General features: G+C 39.1%; 1 protein-coding gene across 4 annotated transcripts in view; it reads left to right on the top strand.

Annotated features, from left to right (window-relative positions):
* Window positions 1-17,214, top strand: part of LOC140453179 (anillin-like) — a 64,731-nt gene extending 47,517 nt beyond the window's left edge. For 3 of the 4 annotated variants that reach the window (XM_072547672.1, XM_072547668.1, XM_072547669.1), the window contains 8 exons: window positions 2,447-2,482; window positions 2,747-2,768; window positions 7,740-7,849; window positions 11,391-11,444; window positions 13,127-13,213; window positions 13,433-13,540; window positions 14,844-15,016; window positions 16,410-17,214. In XM_072547672.1, coding sequence (XP_072403773.1) covers window positions 2,447-2,482; window positions 2,747-2,768; window positions 7,740-7,849; window positions 11,391-11,444; window positions 13,127-13,213; window positions 13,433-13,540; window positions 14,844-15,016; window positions 16,410-16,536 — 717 coding nt within the window. In that variant the 3' untranslated portion in view covers window positions 16,537-17,214. The remainder of the gene's footprint in view (window positions 1-2,446; window positions 2,483-2,746; window positions 2,769-7,739; window positions 7,850-11,390; window positions 11,445-13,126; window positions 13,214-13,432; window positions 13,541-14,843; window positions 15,017-16,409) is intronic. The other variant, XM_072547670.1, reaches the window with a different exon arrangement.
* The last annotated feature ends 29 nt before the right edge of the window (window positions 17,215-17,243 follow it).

Genomic DNA, 17,243 nt, shown 5'->3' with positions numbered 1-17,243 from the left:
TAACTTGCGTGTGCAGTTGATTTTGATTTTTCTTCCACGATACTTTATGCTTTAATTTCTATTTGACAATCACTATTGGATTTGCTATTTCAAGTCTTGAGGTTGAAAGGTGAATGCTATCACTAAACTCTAGTATATCATCGGTCACTTCGCTGGCCTATCCACATCCTTCTGTAAATTTCGTCTCCAACATTTCCTGTTCCTCCACCTATCTGTCATCAGGGGAAGTGATGGCCCAGTGGTATTATAGCTAGAATATTAATCCAGAGATCCAGGTAACATTGTGGGGACCTGTGTTCAAATCAAATAGTTGAATTCAAAAAATGAACCTTCCAGCTCAGCGAGCAAACCTATATCCAGAATCTCAACCTGAACTACAAATCTTCTCCAAACCTTGCTCAATAAAGTTCTGCAATGAGTAAACTAATGACCGTGAAACTATTGTCAATCATTGGGAAAATCTACTTCATTATCCTTTTTCGGGAAGGAAACTACCATCAACTTAAAAAACCTTGCCAACAATGCCCTTGATTCCTTTCTGCAGACGGTTAATGTATTACACGATTAGTAACTCTAGTCCTAATGCTGACCCCTGCGGAACTCCGCTAGTCACTGGCTGCTATCCTGAAAGACCCCTTTTCCCACCTGCTTTCTGCCAGTCAGCCAATCCTCTCCAGCCAATACAATGTTGTCATGCCCCTAATACCAACAGCTTTTCATGGCTAATTGGTGCTCGTGTATCCTGATGGCTAGTTTCCTGCCCCATCTGTCCAATGTAGTGTTTGTTGCTGTCCTTGCAGGGTATTTTGTAAATAGTTTTTCTAGCTGTTGGTATAGGGTCCTTTAGGTTAGAGTAGTCAGGTAATCATCGCCAATGTCTTTGACATATGGTAATGTGGCTAGAGTCTCTGGGCATATTGTCATCTTGCTTGGTTTGTTGTTTAAGAATCAGCGGACTATATTCATTGGTTACCAGTTGTTCTTTAATACACTGCATAGGTATTTTCCTTCTGCTCTTAGTTCCTGTGTGAGGCCTGTATTAAATTTGTCCTGATGAGGTCTGTTTGTGGGTTGCTCCTGTAGTTAAGTATCTGGCTGCTTTCCTTTAGATGCTGGTCTGCAGTTCTCCACTCCACTCCATTCCATTCCACTGTCCCATCTAGGAAGGGGAGTCTGTTCTCTTCTCTTCCTCTGTAGTGAAACTTGTGCCAGTAAGGGTGTTGGTAATATTTGTAGGTTTCCTCTAATTTGTTCCATTTCATGTTAACAAAAGTATCATCCACAGAGTGGACCCAAAGCTTGGGTTGGATCGCGGGCAGGGCTGTTTGTTCTTAGTCATTGCTTCCAAGAATCCTAATTATTGATCCCATGGGTGGCCAGAGACTCTAGCTACGTTACCATACATCAAAGACATCTGAGATGACAACCAGACTACTCCAACCCTTTGGCATCAAGGTAGCTCACAAACCTACCAACACTGAAACAGCTACTGATAAACCTAAAGGACTCTGTACCAACAACCAGCAAAATAGATGTCATTTACAAAATACCATGCAAGGACTGTAACAAACACTACATCAGACAGGCAGGAAACTAGTCACCAAAAGACATGACCAGCTACCACTAGAATCCTTTTCATACAGATGAAGGACACCACTTTGACTGGGACAACACATCCTTCCTAGGACAGGCTAAACAGACGTGCTCGGCAATACCCGGAGGCCTAGCATTCTAACCAGAACTCTTATCAATAAACACGTCGACTTGTACCCCATTTACCAGCCTCTGAGAAAAAGAACCAGAAATGATATCTCCCACCTTAAAAGACTCATGAATAGAAAGTGGGACGCAACGCCAGTGCTTCGCTGGAGGCTCACTGTCACCATGCTAGGTAACAAAATGTCTTGAGAACCAGTCTACCAGTTCAGTGAGCAAGCTTACAACCTGAACTACAAATCTTCTCAAATTGCAAACTATCTTCCCATTCTGCCTTTGTTCTCATACTAACAGTGCAATTCTTTGGTCAGGTGCCAAAGTCTACTACTTTGCCCACTCCATCACAACAAGACAAACCCAGTGTATGGGATTTTACCACAATCCACTTATTCCCCATTAATGGGGAATAAATAAAAAATTATAGTTATAAAATTTAACTTTTTTAATACAACAATTTTAAAAAAAAAGTAAATAATGCATTCTGTGTGTGTGTGGCACATGTGAGAGCACGAGTAAGCATTGGCTTATTGCTTTGGATAATTCAACTGGGTTGAATGGTGGAAAGTTATCCAAATTTTAATTGTGCTTTATAGCACTACTTTAATGAAAATACACGGCTGCAGTGATATCAAATTTCTCTTGTCCTGCGTCTTACTTTCTTTTCTTCTTGCTAATGATCCGTATGTTAAAAGCAATGAAGGATTAATCTTGCTTTTGTACTACTGCACAGGTCATAACTCCAAAGAAATTGCTGAACTCCATTACTGTAAGTGTTTTCTTTTTAAGCGATGGTCTGAAATGCTGCAAATATTAGGTTACCACTATTAATTGTACTTGGCCAAATAGCTCCTAGACCAGTTTGGCAATCTTGCAGTTGATTTAAGAGCCATATTTAAATTGGGTTGAGATGTCATGATGTGCATTGAAAGGAGCTTTGTGAGTGATTGCACAGGAATCTAATTGAGATTTGTTTTTAGGATATACAAGAAGAAAATAGATCACTTGTTCTTTTTTTATTTCCCCTTTTCAGAAATCAAGCCTACAGTCGCCTGGTGAGTTAATACAAACCTCCTTTTCACTTTTTTTTATCAAGAACCCTTTTTAAAGAAAAATGTCAAGCATATTACTTATAGTGTACTACCAGATGCTGAATGTGGCTTTTGTGCTGCTACTCGCACAACAGCTGTTGTCTTTCTGGAGGCACCCTAATTGTCAAGTAAGGTTTACACACAAGAATACATATCTGTTGTGGTTCTGTTTGCCAAGCTGGGAATTTGTGTTGCAGACGTTTCGTCCCCTGTCTAGGTGACATCCTCAGTGCTTGGGAGGTTCCTGTGAAGCGCTTCTGTGATCTTTCCTCCGACATTTGTAGTGGTTTGAATCTACCGATTCCGGTTGTCAGTTCTAGCTGTCCGTTGCAGTGGTCGGTATATTGGGTCCAGGTCGATGTGCTTATTGATTTGATTCTGTTGTGCGCTTATCAGATTCAATCAATAAGCGCATCCATCTGGATCCAATATGCCGACCACTGCAACGGACAGCTGGAACTGACTACTGGAAGCGGCAGATTCAAACCACTACAAATGTCGGAGGAAAGATCACAGAAGCGCTTCATCAGAGGCTCCCAAGCACTGAGGATGTCACCTAGACGGAACGAAACGTCTGCAACACAAATTCCCAGCTTGGCAAACAGAACCACAACAATGAGCACCCGAGCTACAAATCTTCTTTCAAAATTAGAATACATATTTATTCAAATCCAAATTTAGAAGCACGCACACGAAAGGGGCAGTTCTCCTCTTCTGCCATTTTTCTGCTTTCTGTTCTAACTTTGCACATTTTGTTCCTATAAAATAAGTCTAATTCCCTTATGCCTTGATTGAATTTGTCTTCTCCACATTTGGTCAGTCCATTTAAACCTGAACTACTGTGAAAGAAGTTTTTCTCATGTTGGCGTACTTCTGGAGGACGTTCATGAGAATATGTATGGAGAAGTTATTTAAGTGGAACTGGGAATTAGGAAAGGGATCACGTTATTGGGATTGTACTATAAACCCCTCAATAGTAAGTACGAAATTGAGAAACCAATTTGTAAGAACATCTGTTATTTGTAAGAACAATAGGGTGGTTATGGTAGGGGATTTTAACTTTCCAAACATAGACTGGCACTGCCATAGTGTTAAGGGTTTAGTTGGAGAGGAATTTGTGTGTACAAAATTTTGATGTAGATGTACCTACTAGAGAAGGTGCAAAACTTGACCTTCTCTTAGGAAATGAGGCAGGGCAAGTGACTGAGATGGTGGGAGCACTTTGGGGGCCAGTGATCATAATTATATCAGTTTTAAAATAGTGATGGCAACCAACGAAAACATCATGAAGCTAGTGGACCTGTGCCTCACCACCCACTTCACCTTCAACATAATCTACAAACAAACCAACGGCACACCCATGGGATCGCCGCGATCAGGATTCATAGCAGAAGCGGTAATGCAATGACTAGAACAAACAGCCCGACCAACCATCAAATCAAAAATCTGGGTCCGCTACATAGATGGCACCTTTTGTCATCACAAAACAAGATAGAGACCTTTAACATCATCAACAACACCCTCATAAAGTTCACAGAGGAAGAAACCGACAACAACCTCGCATTCCTGGACATCAGTCAAAAGAACGGACAACGGAGAACTACAAACCTGCGTATACAGAAAACCGACAAACACTGACCAAATACTTAACTACACCAGCAACCATCCCAACACACACACAAAGCTGTATCAGAACACTGTTCCAACGAGCCACATCACACTGCAGCACAGACAAACTTCGGAAAACCGAGGAGGACCACCTATACAATGTATTCAAGAAGAACGAATACTCAAAAAATACAGTCCGCAGATTCCTCAAGAACAAACCACAACAAGCAGACCAGACACAGCCAGAAACCCTAACCATCTTACCATATATCAAAGAAGTTTCCGAAATGACAGCCAGACTACTAAGACCCCTCTGAATCCTAGTAGCACACAAACCCACCAACACTAACAAACTTAAAAGACCCAGTACATCCAATGGACAAAACCAACGTCATCTACAAAATTCCATGCAAGGACTGCCAGAAACACTACGTAGGACAAACAAGAAGAAAGTTAGCCACCAGGATACACGAACACCAGCTAGCCACAAAAATGCATGACCCTCTCTCCCTCCTAGCCATACACACAGGAAAAAAACCACCATTTCGACTGGGACAACACATCTATCTGGGACAGGCTAAGCAAAGACCTGCCAGAGAATTCCTAGAGGCCTGGCACACCAACCACAACACCATAAACAAACATACAGATCTAGATACCATCTATCAACCCCTCAGAAAACGAACAGGAAATGACATCACCACAAACCCCAGGAACCCTGTCCAGGACAAACATATAAATAGAAAGTGGGAGACAACAACTTCGCTTCACCTGGAGGTCGCCACTGATGTTACCTAGCCAGGTAATGAAACATCTGGATATCAAACCTACAGCTCAGCAAGCAAACCTACACCCTAAACCTCAACCTGAGCTACAAACCTTGCAAAAAAGACTGGAGGTTGGCTAAAGTGGTGCCACTATTTAAGAAGGGTGGTTCGGCAAAGCCAGGGAACTATAGACTGGTGAGCCTGGCGTTGATGGGCAGGTTGTTGAAGGGAATCCTGAAGGTCAGGATTTACATGGATTTGGATTGGTATGGACTGATTAGAGATTGTCAACATGGCTTTGTGCATGGGAAATCATGTCTCTCAAACTTGATTGAAGTAACAAAGAGGATCGATGAGGACAGAGTGGTGAATGAGATCTATATGGACTTTAGTAAGGCATTTGACAAGGTTCCCTGTGAAAGACTGGTTAGCAATGTTATTTCTCATGGAATACAGGGAGAACTGGTTCGAAGGTAGAAGACAGAGGGTGGTAGTGAAGGGTTGCTTTTCTGACTGGAGGCCTGTCTGGTGTACCACAATGATAGGTGCTGGGTGCACTGCTTTTGGTCACCTTATATAAATGATTTTATATGTGATCACAGACAGACATAGTAAGTTTGCAGATTACACCAAAATTGGAGATGTAGTGGACAATGAAGAAGTTTACCTCAGTGCAACGGGATCTTTATCAGAATGGCCGGTGGGCCAAGGAGTGGCAGATGGAATTCAATTTACATAAATGTGAGATGCTGCTTTTTGGAAAGGTAAGTCTGAGCAGGATTTATACACCTTTTTTAATAGTAAGGTCCTGGGGCATGTTGCTGAACAAATACCTTGGAGTGCAAGTTCAAAGCTCCTTGAAAGTAGAGTCACAGGTAGATAGGATAGTGAAGGAGGTGTTCGGTATGCTTTTCTTTTAATGGTCAGAGCATTGAGTATAGGAGTTGAGCAGTCATGTTGCAATTGTATAGGACATTGGTTAGACCATTGTTGGAATATTGCATGCAATTCTGGTCTCCCTCCTATAGGAGAAAATTGAAAAGATTCAGAAACTATTTACAAGAATATTGCCAGGGTTGGGGAGTTTGAGCTGTCAGGGCAGGTTGAACAGGCTGGGGCTGTTTGCTCTGGAGCATTAGGAGCTGAGGGGTGATCTTTGAGACTTATAAAATCGTCAGAGACATTGATAGGATAAACAGGCCAAGTATTTTCCCTGGGGTGGGCAAGTCCAGAACTTGAGGGCATAGATTTAGGATGAGGGGGGAAAGATTTAAAAAACACCTAAGGGTCAACTTTTTCACGCAGAGGCCAGTGACCTATGGAATGAGCTCCAAATGAAGTGGTGGAAGCTGGTACAATTGCAATATTTTGAAAAGCATCTAGATGAGTATGTGAATAAGAAGGGTTCCGAGGGATATGGGCCAACTGCTGGCAAATGGGATTAGATTAATTTTGCATATGAGTGGCATGGGCAAGTTGGACCAAAGTGTCTGTACATCTCTCTGACTCTGTCACTGCTGTTTTTGTCAGTCAGTTTAAATCTGTGCCCCCTCCTTCTCCATTCCTTGTGGGGAAATGTTTTCTCTGTCCAGGCAGCTCAGGATTTCAAAGCTCCTTTCTGACTTCCAGGAAGAGAGTCCCAAACGATGTTCATAACTAACTGGTTCCAAGGATGAATAATTTCATTCTCCTAGATCTTTTCTGCATCCTGCCCAACACCTTCAAATGCTTTAGTGTGGTGCCTGCAAATGACTGAGGCTCCAAATCAAACTAATATCTTGTACATTGTTCTCTTCACCATTTAGAGTGCTCTCAAGGTCTGTATCATAAACATTTTGGAATGATGCACCAATGTCTTTTAATGTATATGGCAAAGCAAGATTCTTTTGTTTTGCTGTAGACCTCCACTGAGGTTTTGAGCTGGGATTCAATTTGGCATGGTGAATCTTTAGCTGTATTAATGGGGTGTGCCACTGTAGCTTTCATAAGTATAATACTTCAATTTAGTGTGTTTTAAATAAAATTAGAAAAAATACAACCAATTTGGTATTCCCATTAACTAATGAAAATGTACCCATTATACTAATGTTAAAAAAAAGTTTTAGTCTTTTGGCTTAATGAATGCAACAAATTTCCATCCTTTATGGCTTTCTGATAATTTGCTTGTATGTATGTGCTCTTGAATGGGGAGTCCCTCCAATCCAATTCCCTAGACCTTGATAGATGTGAACTTGGAGTCTATGCCAGAACATGTACTACAGGACTTTTAAAAACTATAATAGTAATGTAACATAACCCAAGATGAAATAAATTCTTTGACCTCCTGACTGGGTTCTGAACTTTACATGAACAGTGATTTCCCTGACCCCCCCCCCCCCCCCCCCAATCTAAAGCCATGTTATCCACTTAAATTGTCAGGTGCAATAACAGGAGGAGTGGGAGTCAGTCATTCACTCCCATAAGTCTGTCGTACCTTGAAATTGGATCATGGCTAGTCCATAGCCATATATTCAGCTTGGTTCCAAATTGTTTGAATAATGTTTGATTTTATACTTTGCAGCTGCCAGTCCTGCTGTTAGTAATTCTGTACGCAGCAGTAAATTTGTATTGGTTGGGTCACATAAAATCACCTTGGCATCCTTGGGAAAAGACAAGTTTCCACTTGACAAAGTAAGTCTTGGAATTTTAATAAATTGTTCATAGTCTATCTAATTGCTTCTAAAGTTTGTGATGATGTGGTGGCAGACTAATGGTGAACTTTAGCTTCCACTTGAAGTTAACTCTAATCCGTTCATCCACAGAATGGTTGCAGCACAGAAGGAGGCTATTTAATGTGCCAAATCTGAGCAGGCTCATGTAAGGAGTAGTTCCCTTGTTTTCTACTCCTCCTCACCCTGCGCGCACACTCTCTTGTTTTCAAATGATCCAAATGCTCTTGGATGCATCAGTTGAAACTGTCTCCACCATATCTTCTCAGGCAGTGTCTTTCTAATTGTGAAAAGGTTTCTCCTTTTTGCTGCTATGGCTTCTCTTGCCAATTACCTAAAGCCTCCTCTCTGGTTCTTGATCCATCCTTCCACCAGGAAAAGCTTCTACCTATTGATTGATTGATTTTGGTTGAATACCTCTATCTAGTATTCTCCAGAATAGCCTTCCTCAAAAGATACCATAGTTGAGAACTATTTGCCCTAACAAATCAATGCAGGTTTTCCAAATGATCATTAATTTTGTCCCTTTTATGGAAGTTACTGGACTCTGCAGGATAATTTGACTGGTTTGTAGTTGCTGGACTTATCTTCTACATCACGTTTTTAAACAAGACTGTTGTTACAATTCCCCAATTCTGACACCATGCCTGAGTCTATTATGCTGGAAAATTAACATCAATGCACTGCAGTGAATTCAGTAGGTCAAAAACAATCGACTGGAGCTAAGGAACAAAAAGGTGCATTTACAACTCTCTTCCTTTCATATCCTTCGATGAATCTTATCTTATCTGGCCCTGGTGCCTTAACAACTTTTTAAGTATAGGTAGTCTTTCCAATAACCCCTTTCTATTAATTTTTAAACCACTGCGTCTCTACTGCTTTTTTTCACCATGACTTTGACAGCATTTTCCCTGAAAAACCAGTTCAGAGTATTAATTTGCTTTTAATTAAGCCATGCCCTTGCCTCAGTACAAAATTCCCCTTTTTGGGCTGTCTATATTTTAGCCTGATTGTTGGTTACATTACATTACATTTTGGTGTCTGTCAGGAGTGCTCTTTTTTTTTTCTCTAATCTCCATCTCATCATCCAGCGAGTTCAGGATTTGTTTGTCTACCTTTTTCCCCTTTGTGGAAATATCTGTTGACTATCTAAAAAGCAGAAACCTCTAAATGCAGCCCATTGTTCAGTTATGATTTTTCTGCCTCCCTTTGGACCTGAACTCAGATAAATTTAGAATCATTGGTCTAGTAATCATTGAGCTCCTTTTTATTGGACTACTGTCCCAGTCTGTGTTTAGAAATTCAAGTTCCCAAAAATTTTATAAATTGCAAGATTGCTATTCTATGTTTCTTCCCCCCCCCCCCCCCCCCCACTATTTTAAATCTAAAGACTACACCAAGAAATGTAATTGCGTCATTTTTGTTCCTTGGCTTTAACCCAATTGATTTCTGTTCTTTACCCTTCTGGGACATCTTTTTCCAGCATAGCAATGTTCTCCTTAATCCGTTACCCCCTCCCTTTCTTTCTTTTTTTTTGGCCTTTTCTTTTTCTCCTGAACACCTTGTATCCAGGTCCCGCTGCTGCCTCTCTCTGAGCCAGGTTTCCATTATCGCCACAACATCATTATTTCCTTGTAGCTCAACCTGAGCTACAAATCTTCTCAAAACTCGCTATTATTTCCTTGTGCCTATCTATACACTCAGCTCCTCAATCTTATTTCTCACATTATGTGGATTCACATAATTTTCACAATAATCCTGTTTGAGACTTTTACTTTCTCCCTTTATTCTGATCCTCCCTTTTATCATTTTCTTCTCCGTATTTCAGTTTATTTTTGTTTCTTACTCATCTTTTCAAACTCCAGTAGGGCCTGGTCTGCACTCTTTTCTCCTGTGCTCTCTGGAGTTCAGAAGAACAAAAGGTGAACTTATTGAAATATCCAAATTTCTGAATTGGGCTTGATACACAGAAGCTATCTCATGGCTGTGGAGTCTAAAATGTGGGGCACAACTTTTAACCCCAAAGGATTTCATAGCCTTCAATTTACCCAAAAATGGAGCAAAGATGTGCAGATTTGGTGTTGCAGAGAATCGCGGGATATTAGGCCAGGCGGGAGAGTGAGTTCAATGCAAAGATTGCCTGTTTTGTCACTCAATGAAATTGCAGCCACAATTTGGTGCGACTACACTTGTTTAATCTATGTGCTTTCCTGCAAAAGGAGATATTCTCTCAAACCTTCTCATGATTTATGAGGTGACTTCTGTGAAATGAACTTTGCCAATTTTGTCTGTTCTCACTTCATTTTAATGTTGAATCTTTGGACTTTTGAATAGTGAACTGGACTGTTGAGGTAGAGGAAGGTAATGAGGGTCTTGAAGATACAATGTACTTATTGTACTGAGGGCACAGTAATCTAATTGAACATTGTGAAATATTCATTCAAAGAATGGCACAAAGTTTGTGAACTCCCAACACTTGTTACTTGTGCCACCTTGTGAACAAGTGTCAGCTGCAATTTCCTCTTCAGTAAACAGAATACAGTACTGAACAGGTAGTGGTTCTGATTAACTGGCATTTTTACAAATGTTTTGATGATGTGTACCTATACCTTTTTTGTGGTGGGATTATGGTTTTTGAAGTGCAGTCTACAACATGCCAACGCAGTGATTAAACACCACTGCTCATACTGAGTTGTTTGACTGCTTGAAATCTTGGTCATTTTTGGATTAAAGTAATTGAATGAAACAATAGATTACCAGGAGTTTGTTCTTGAATCACATTTAGGCTGCATAAAATACTCTCTCGACATTTTTGAGACTTCACTGATGACTTTATTCCTAAGAAATGGAGTATTTTGAAATAACAACTAGGCTTCACCTGAATGTTCAGGTTTTTTTGTGCTCCACATCTATAATCATATCCCTACAGTGTGGAAACAGGCCAATTTGGCACAGCAGGTCCACACTTACACTCTGAAGAGTAACCCACCCAGAGCCATTACTCTCTATTTACCTCTGACTAATGCACCTAACCCACACGTTCCTGATCTTTGTATAAAGGAGATCGTGTTGAACAAGGTAAGTAGTTTCATTCATGGTACAGTGTGAATTTGGACTTAAAGCACTAATTAAGTAGGATTCATAAGCGGTTTAAATTTGTTCAGTATTCCCATTTTCTGAACATGATCCAATTTATGGAATTTAACTCCCAAATTTAGAATTGGGAGCTAACAATGTTCTGAGCACATGAAAAAAATGAAACATTTAAGTAAAAGTGAAATTTTGGTCCTACAATTGCTTTGTTCCTGGTGAAAATGACCCCTGTCCATAAGCCACTGTTCATCATGGAAGCATAGGCAATTAGCTTCAGGACATACCCACTGCTCAGCCTAATCACACAACAATTGTTTTTGAGTTGTAGGTCGATCAATGAAGTTTCCAGAATCTGTTATTTTAATACTTAAACTTAAATATGTATTAATTTTAACTTGTTTTTACTGTAGATGAAGTTTGATGGAAAAGTCAGGCAACTACTTGGAGATGAGTTTCAGGACAAGGTTTATATAGTTCACTAATGCCTCTATAAAACTAAATCATTTCTCAGCTTTAGTTTGGAACTAGAAAACAGTACTTCTGCAATGTCCAGTTGGAAATGGATGCTCTTGAGTTACATTATTTCTTTGAGTGAAGAAATCTTTGCTCCAGAGATTGATTCAAGCAAGTACTGCAGTGGTGGTTAAACCAGTCAAAAGTTTGCAGAACTTTTCATGTTGTTACGTGTTACATAAGAACGCAAAATCTAGGAGCAGGTACAGGCCATCTGACCCCTAGAACCTGCTCTGTTATTTCAATAAGATAATGGCTGATGTTTTCATGGCCTCGGCTCCATTTAACTGTGCTCTCACAGTAATCCTTAATTCATTCTTTGTTCAATAAAATATTGACCTTAGCTGTAAAACATTACTGAAGTAGTATCAATTACTTCCCTGGGCAAGGAATTCCATAAATTTATGACCCTCTGGGTGAAGACTTTTCTTCCCAGTTCAGTCCTAAATCTGCTCCCCCTAATTTTGAAGCAATGCCCTCTTGTCCTAGTTTCACCTGCCAGTGGAAAAATCCTCTCTGCCTATCTTGTCTATTCCCTTCATAATTTTATATCTTTTCTATAAGATTCTAACTCCACCCCTCCAATTCTTCTAAATTCCAATGAATATAATCCCAGTCTACTCAGTCTCTCATCATAAGTCATCAACCTAGTGAACCTCCTCAGCACCCCCTCCAGTGCCAGTACATCCTTTCTCAAGTAAGGAGACCAAATCTGCGCACACTACTCCAGGTGTGGCCTCAACAGCATCCTGTACAGCAGCAATATAATCTCCCTGCTTTTAAACTCCATCCTTTTTAGCAAAGGAAGCCAAATCCAATTCTTGTACCTTCAAATTACCTGTTGTACCTGCAGACCAACCTTCTGTGATTCATGCACAAGGACACCCAGGTTCCTCTGCATAGCAGCATGCTGCAACTTTTTACCATTCAAGTCGGGGTTTTTTTTTTTGTTTACTGGTTCTCCTACCAAAAGGGGTGACTTCACATTAACATTGTACTCCCATCTGCCTGACCATTGGCCACTCACTTAAAATATGTTTTTCTGCAAAATTTCAGCCCTCTGCACACTTTGTCTGCCATTCATCTTAATGTCACCTGCAAACTTAGACATGCTACACTTGGCCCCCCAACTCCAAATCATCTACATTAAATTGATGTGATTGCATTTTGAAGTTTGGTATGTGTTCCACGCAACCATATTCTCTAGTCCAAACTACAGCTTTATGTAGTTTAATTAGTTGATGCATAAGGCTCGCTGACTTTTTTAACTTTTAGCTTGCTCTTTGCATGGTTCTGCCTATTAGTGCTTAACATTATAACAAACTTTGTAGTGTAGAAATGCTTGCTGCAGGCACATCTTAAATTATCTATTGGCTTTCTAATTCTTGATGCTCATGGGGATAAGCTTTACAAATTTGTAAGTTTTGCCAATTTGAATCCCTGCTCTGCATTTATAACTATCACACCTGATTTACTAGAATAAAGTTTTATTATTATTATTATTATTATTATTATTATTATTATTATTATTATTATTATTATTATTATTATTATTATCCTAGTATCTGGAACTTCTCCTGTGAAATTATTTCCTTGGTAGTATTAATGCATTTTTCTTTTTGACCAACTTTAGGTTCCTTTCCTATCTCCTCTTGAAGGTGCCATCTATCTGAAACTCCAGTGCCATTTTCACTCCTCGGCTCAGCATTCCGGATTCTTGGTATTTGTCCCTTTTTCTTTTGTCATACAATTGGTTCTTAGCGATTGAATTATGTGATAATTATCTTCCTCGTGCATATCATTTGTGCACAGAACTTGCACAACTTAGTTGCATTGTTGGCCAAACACTTGTACTAATGTACATAAATAGGTTTTCAAAAACTTTCTATTTGACCTCAATATTCTGGCTAGGTTAAGAATTCTGGTTCTGTTTTTGCAGACTATGTTTGAGGATGTGAGTGGATTTGGTGCATGGCACCGTCGCTGGTTTGTATTGTCTGGCAATATCCTTTCCTATTGGACCTATCCCAACGAAGAGAAGCACAAGGTAAATTAACAATATGCAATTTCACGATTTGACTTCATTATACAAATGGACATATTTTGCTTAAACTTTTGTAGCCAATTACAAGCTTATGTATTTAAAAAATTTATGTTCTGCTGAAAGCTAACACTTAATATGTGGGTTCCTGGTTTACTCACATCAGCTTTTATCAAGTTAGTTGAATCTGTCTGTTAAAACCTGCAGACAAAATTTAAATGTTGTGGCTAAGATTCTAATTTGAATTTTAGTATTGTCTATACTCGAGTTAACATGGAAACTAGCAGTAGGTCATTTGACCCTTCAAGCCTGCTCCACCATTCAATTCAACTGTTTTATATCAATGCCATATTCCTGCTTCCTGTCCACATCCCTTGATGCTTTTTCAAATCTAAATGTTATCTTGCTCTTTCTTGAACAAAGTCAGTGACTTGACCTTTTACAACCTATTGCGACAGAATTTCACAGGTTCACTACCCTTTTGAGTGAAGAAATATTTCCTTATCCCAGTCCTAAATGGCATTCTCCATATCCTAAGACTTTGAGCTGCACTTTAGCAAAGGTTACAGTCAAAGTACTAGAACTGCACAATAACTTGTCCATTTTGAAATTCTTAACACACACTCCATGACAATCCGTACATCCAACCATGGAGGTAATTGTTGTACAGCGTGGTCTCCTCTTCTTATCTGTACATTCCAAACTAGTTGGATGGGAAGTGATCCATACAGGATCCCCAGCAGATTTAAATTTCAAGTCCACTGACCCCAAGGGTAATTGTAGATTGTTAGAAGCAAAATTGTGCAGATTTTGGAAATTTGGAATGGAAACAAGAAATACTCAGCTGGTCTAGCAACATCTGTGAAGAGTGGAGTTAATTTATTGCATCAAATGAGTTGTTAACACTAATGATTGGTTCCCTCTGATATGAACCAATGCTACACTTTTCTGTAAGGAATTGATTTGTGATTTTCTACATCTTGTGTTAATGAAAGATGTCGGTCACATTTCCTATACATTGTCCATAATTTTAAGTGCTAGTGCTTGTCAAGACATTTGCATTTAGAGAAAACCTACAAATGGTACAATATGTATCTTTTCACTAAAACTTTGTCTAAAATACTATTGAAGGACAGACTAAGTTTTATTGCCTGCAGTCCCAACTCAAATTTCACTTTTTTTTTTAACAACACTATTTATATCATTTCTTTTTATGCATGATATGATTTTATTTCAGAAAGCCTGGTGGTGACTAGGTTCTGACCACTTTCAAAACCTAGTGTTAATGCACTAACTCTTCTTTGTTCAGAAGCCTATTGGGTATATTGACTTGGCCAGCTGCAGTAAAGACAAGGTTGAACCTGCCAGCCGGGAATTCTGTTCCCGGCCCAAAACATTTGAGCTGATTACAATACGACCACAGAAGGAATCCGATTCTGACACACTTGTTGTTCAGTGTAGAAACAAAATGTGCTTTACCAAGTAAGTCTCATTTAATCTGTTACTTTCAAATAGATTTGAAAATGTGGATTAAGCTTCTTCATTTAAGTGTGTCGATGTGCTTGTTTATCCCCACTTCTCTTGGTGGTAGAGTAGGGGCCAACTCTTCCAAATTCTGACCGCTTTCAAGTTACTGTCCTTAAATTGATCTGGTTATTAGTAAGAGTCAGATGTACAGCATGGAAACAGATCCTTCCGTCTGACTCATCCTCCAATGCTCCAGGGAAAATAGCCCTAGCCTAGTCAACCTCTCCCTAAAGCTCAAATCCTTCAACCCTGGCAACATTGTTGTAAATCTTTTCTGAACCCTTTTCTGTTGATGTCTCTTCAATCACCAAGTCCTTTAACATTGGCACATGGTTAAGTGATTAGGCTTCTGCCATTGGTTTCTGATTTTTCAACTCTGCAATGTTGTTTGTTAATAGAAGAAAAAGAGACTTTTCATATTGCATGTCTTCAACATCTTTGAATTACTTTTGGCTAATAGTTTGGCTTGGGTGATAGCATGCTGGTTTGAGTTGGATGATGCGTTCAGATTTGAGCAGCATAATGTAGGCTATCACTCCATTGTTCGACGGTTCCATCTTTTTAAACTCAAATTTTAAACTGAGGCCTCCCCTGACCTCTGGTAATACTTGATGGTGTAATGAGTTCTTTGGGTGCCAAAGGAAAACATTTTTGCCCCTCAACTGATGCTACCAAGTAAAAATTGTAAAATTGCTATTTAACCTCCAAACCAAAAACTATTTGAAATTGGTTGTAAAATCTTTAGGGAATTCTGATTGACATATTATAAACGCAAAATATTTTACTTGTCTTATTTATTAATTTAGTGATACTTAGATGCAGTCAAATGCCACAATTATTTTGTATGCTCATCTCATCTGTTTTTTTTTGCTGGTTTTGATTGTTAACCCAAGACCTTAGAATTGTCTGCTCTTTAAAACAATCCTTTCAACTAATTAACCATTCATTTGAGACTGAAGCAGACTGTTCAGCACTTGGAGTGAAGTTTCAATTTGTAACAGTCTGACCATTTTACTAAAGCAAAACATTGTGCATGCTGGAAATAGGCTAAGTATTTACAGTATTTTCTGTCATTACTGTAAAAGTACATCAATGGGAAGTTATCAAGTATCACTCATGCAAACTATATAATCTATTGAGCATCAAGTGAACCAATGCCAAATTCTACATGGCTGTTGCTATACCATTTTGAAGGCACAAGAACCGGAAATTTAAGGTGTTCTTGATACAAACAGTCTATATACAATTAAATGGTTTTAATCATAAAATTTTTAATACATCTGATTTCAGCAAACATCAAACTGGGAAAAAGTGATTGTTAATGTTATACTTGTCAATTATTTTGTAGGAATTGGCTGTCAGCTGACACACAAGAAGAGAGAAACCTGTGGATGGAAAAACTTAATCAGGTTCTGCTCAATCTCAGAACCTGGCAACTAACAGCACACTCCTCCACCTCCAAGGATGGAATCTGAAGTTGACTTTTCAAAAGTCAAATGCCTCCGTGCAGCTTCTCATTTTGAGAAGGTAGTTTTTGATACAAGTGCCTTGCAAGTAGTTCATTATATATACAACCATTTTGAATTGCTGCTAAACATAACCCTTGCCTAACAAATCATCTTCCAAATAGAAGGATCAAGTAGTTATTTTTATTAAATTTCCCCTTCTCCCCATTTTTCATTTCTAAGTATAAACTTCTGCTGGAGTTAGTCTTTGCCCTATTGACATTTGTTAATAGAAAGCAATCCCAACTAAAGTCTACAAATTGGGTTTCATCCTTCCTGTTTTACAGGATGGACTCTTTTTTTTCTTGTAGCAAATTCACTTGGATCTCATTACTCTTTACATTTTTAATCCTGATAAGAGCCTGGTACTTGTGTTGGGTGTTTACAAGATTCCGAAATGTTATCTTGCTCTATCGTTGCCCTAGGAGAGGGAAAAGGAGCCATTCCTCAAAGTGGCTATATAACTACCCTTTAATTCCACACTCTTATCTAACCTAATTCTAAAGTCATATTTTATTTCTGTACCTTTTTGTATCAAGTCAAAATTACAAAGGGCTTATCTTGCACATTTTATATTTATAGTCTGTGTACACTATATCACTGTCTTGTACTCTGAAACTAGTTCAAAGAATAAACATTTAAATAATTGCTTGGTTTTTTTTATTGCATGTATCAGA

Source organism: Chiloscyllium punctatum, chromosome 26 (assembly GCF_047496795.1).
Source record: "Chiloscyllium punctatum isolate Juve2018m chromosome 26, sChiPun1.3, whole genome shotgun sequence".
In the NCBI taxonomy this organism is placed as follows: Eukaryota; Metazoa; Chordata; class Chondrichthyes; order Orectolobiformes; family Hemiscylliidae; genus Chiloscyllium; species Chiloscyllium punctatum.
Note: the sequence above shows the minus strand (reverse complement) of the source record. Positions and strands in the feature narration are given on the sequence as shown.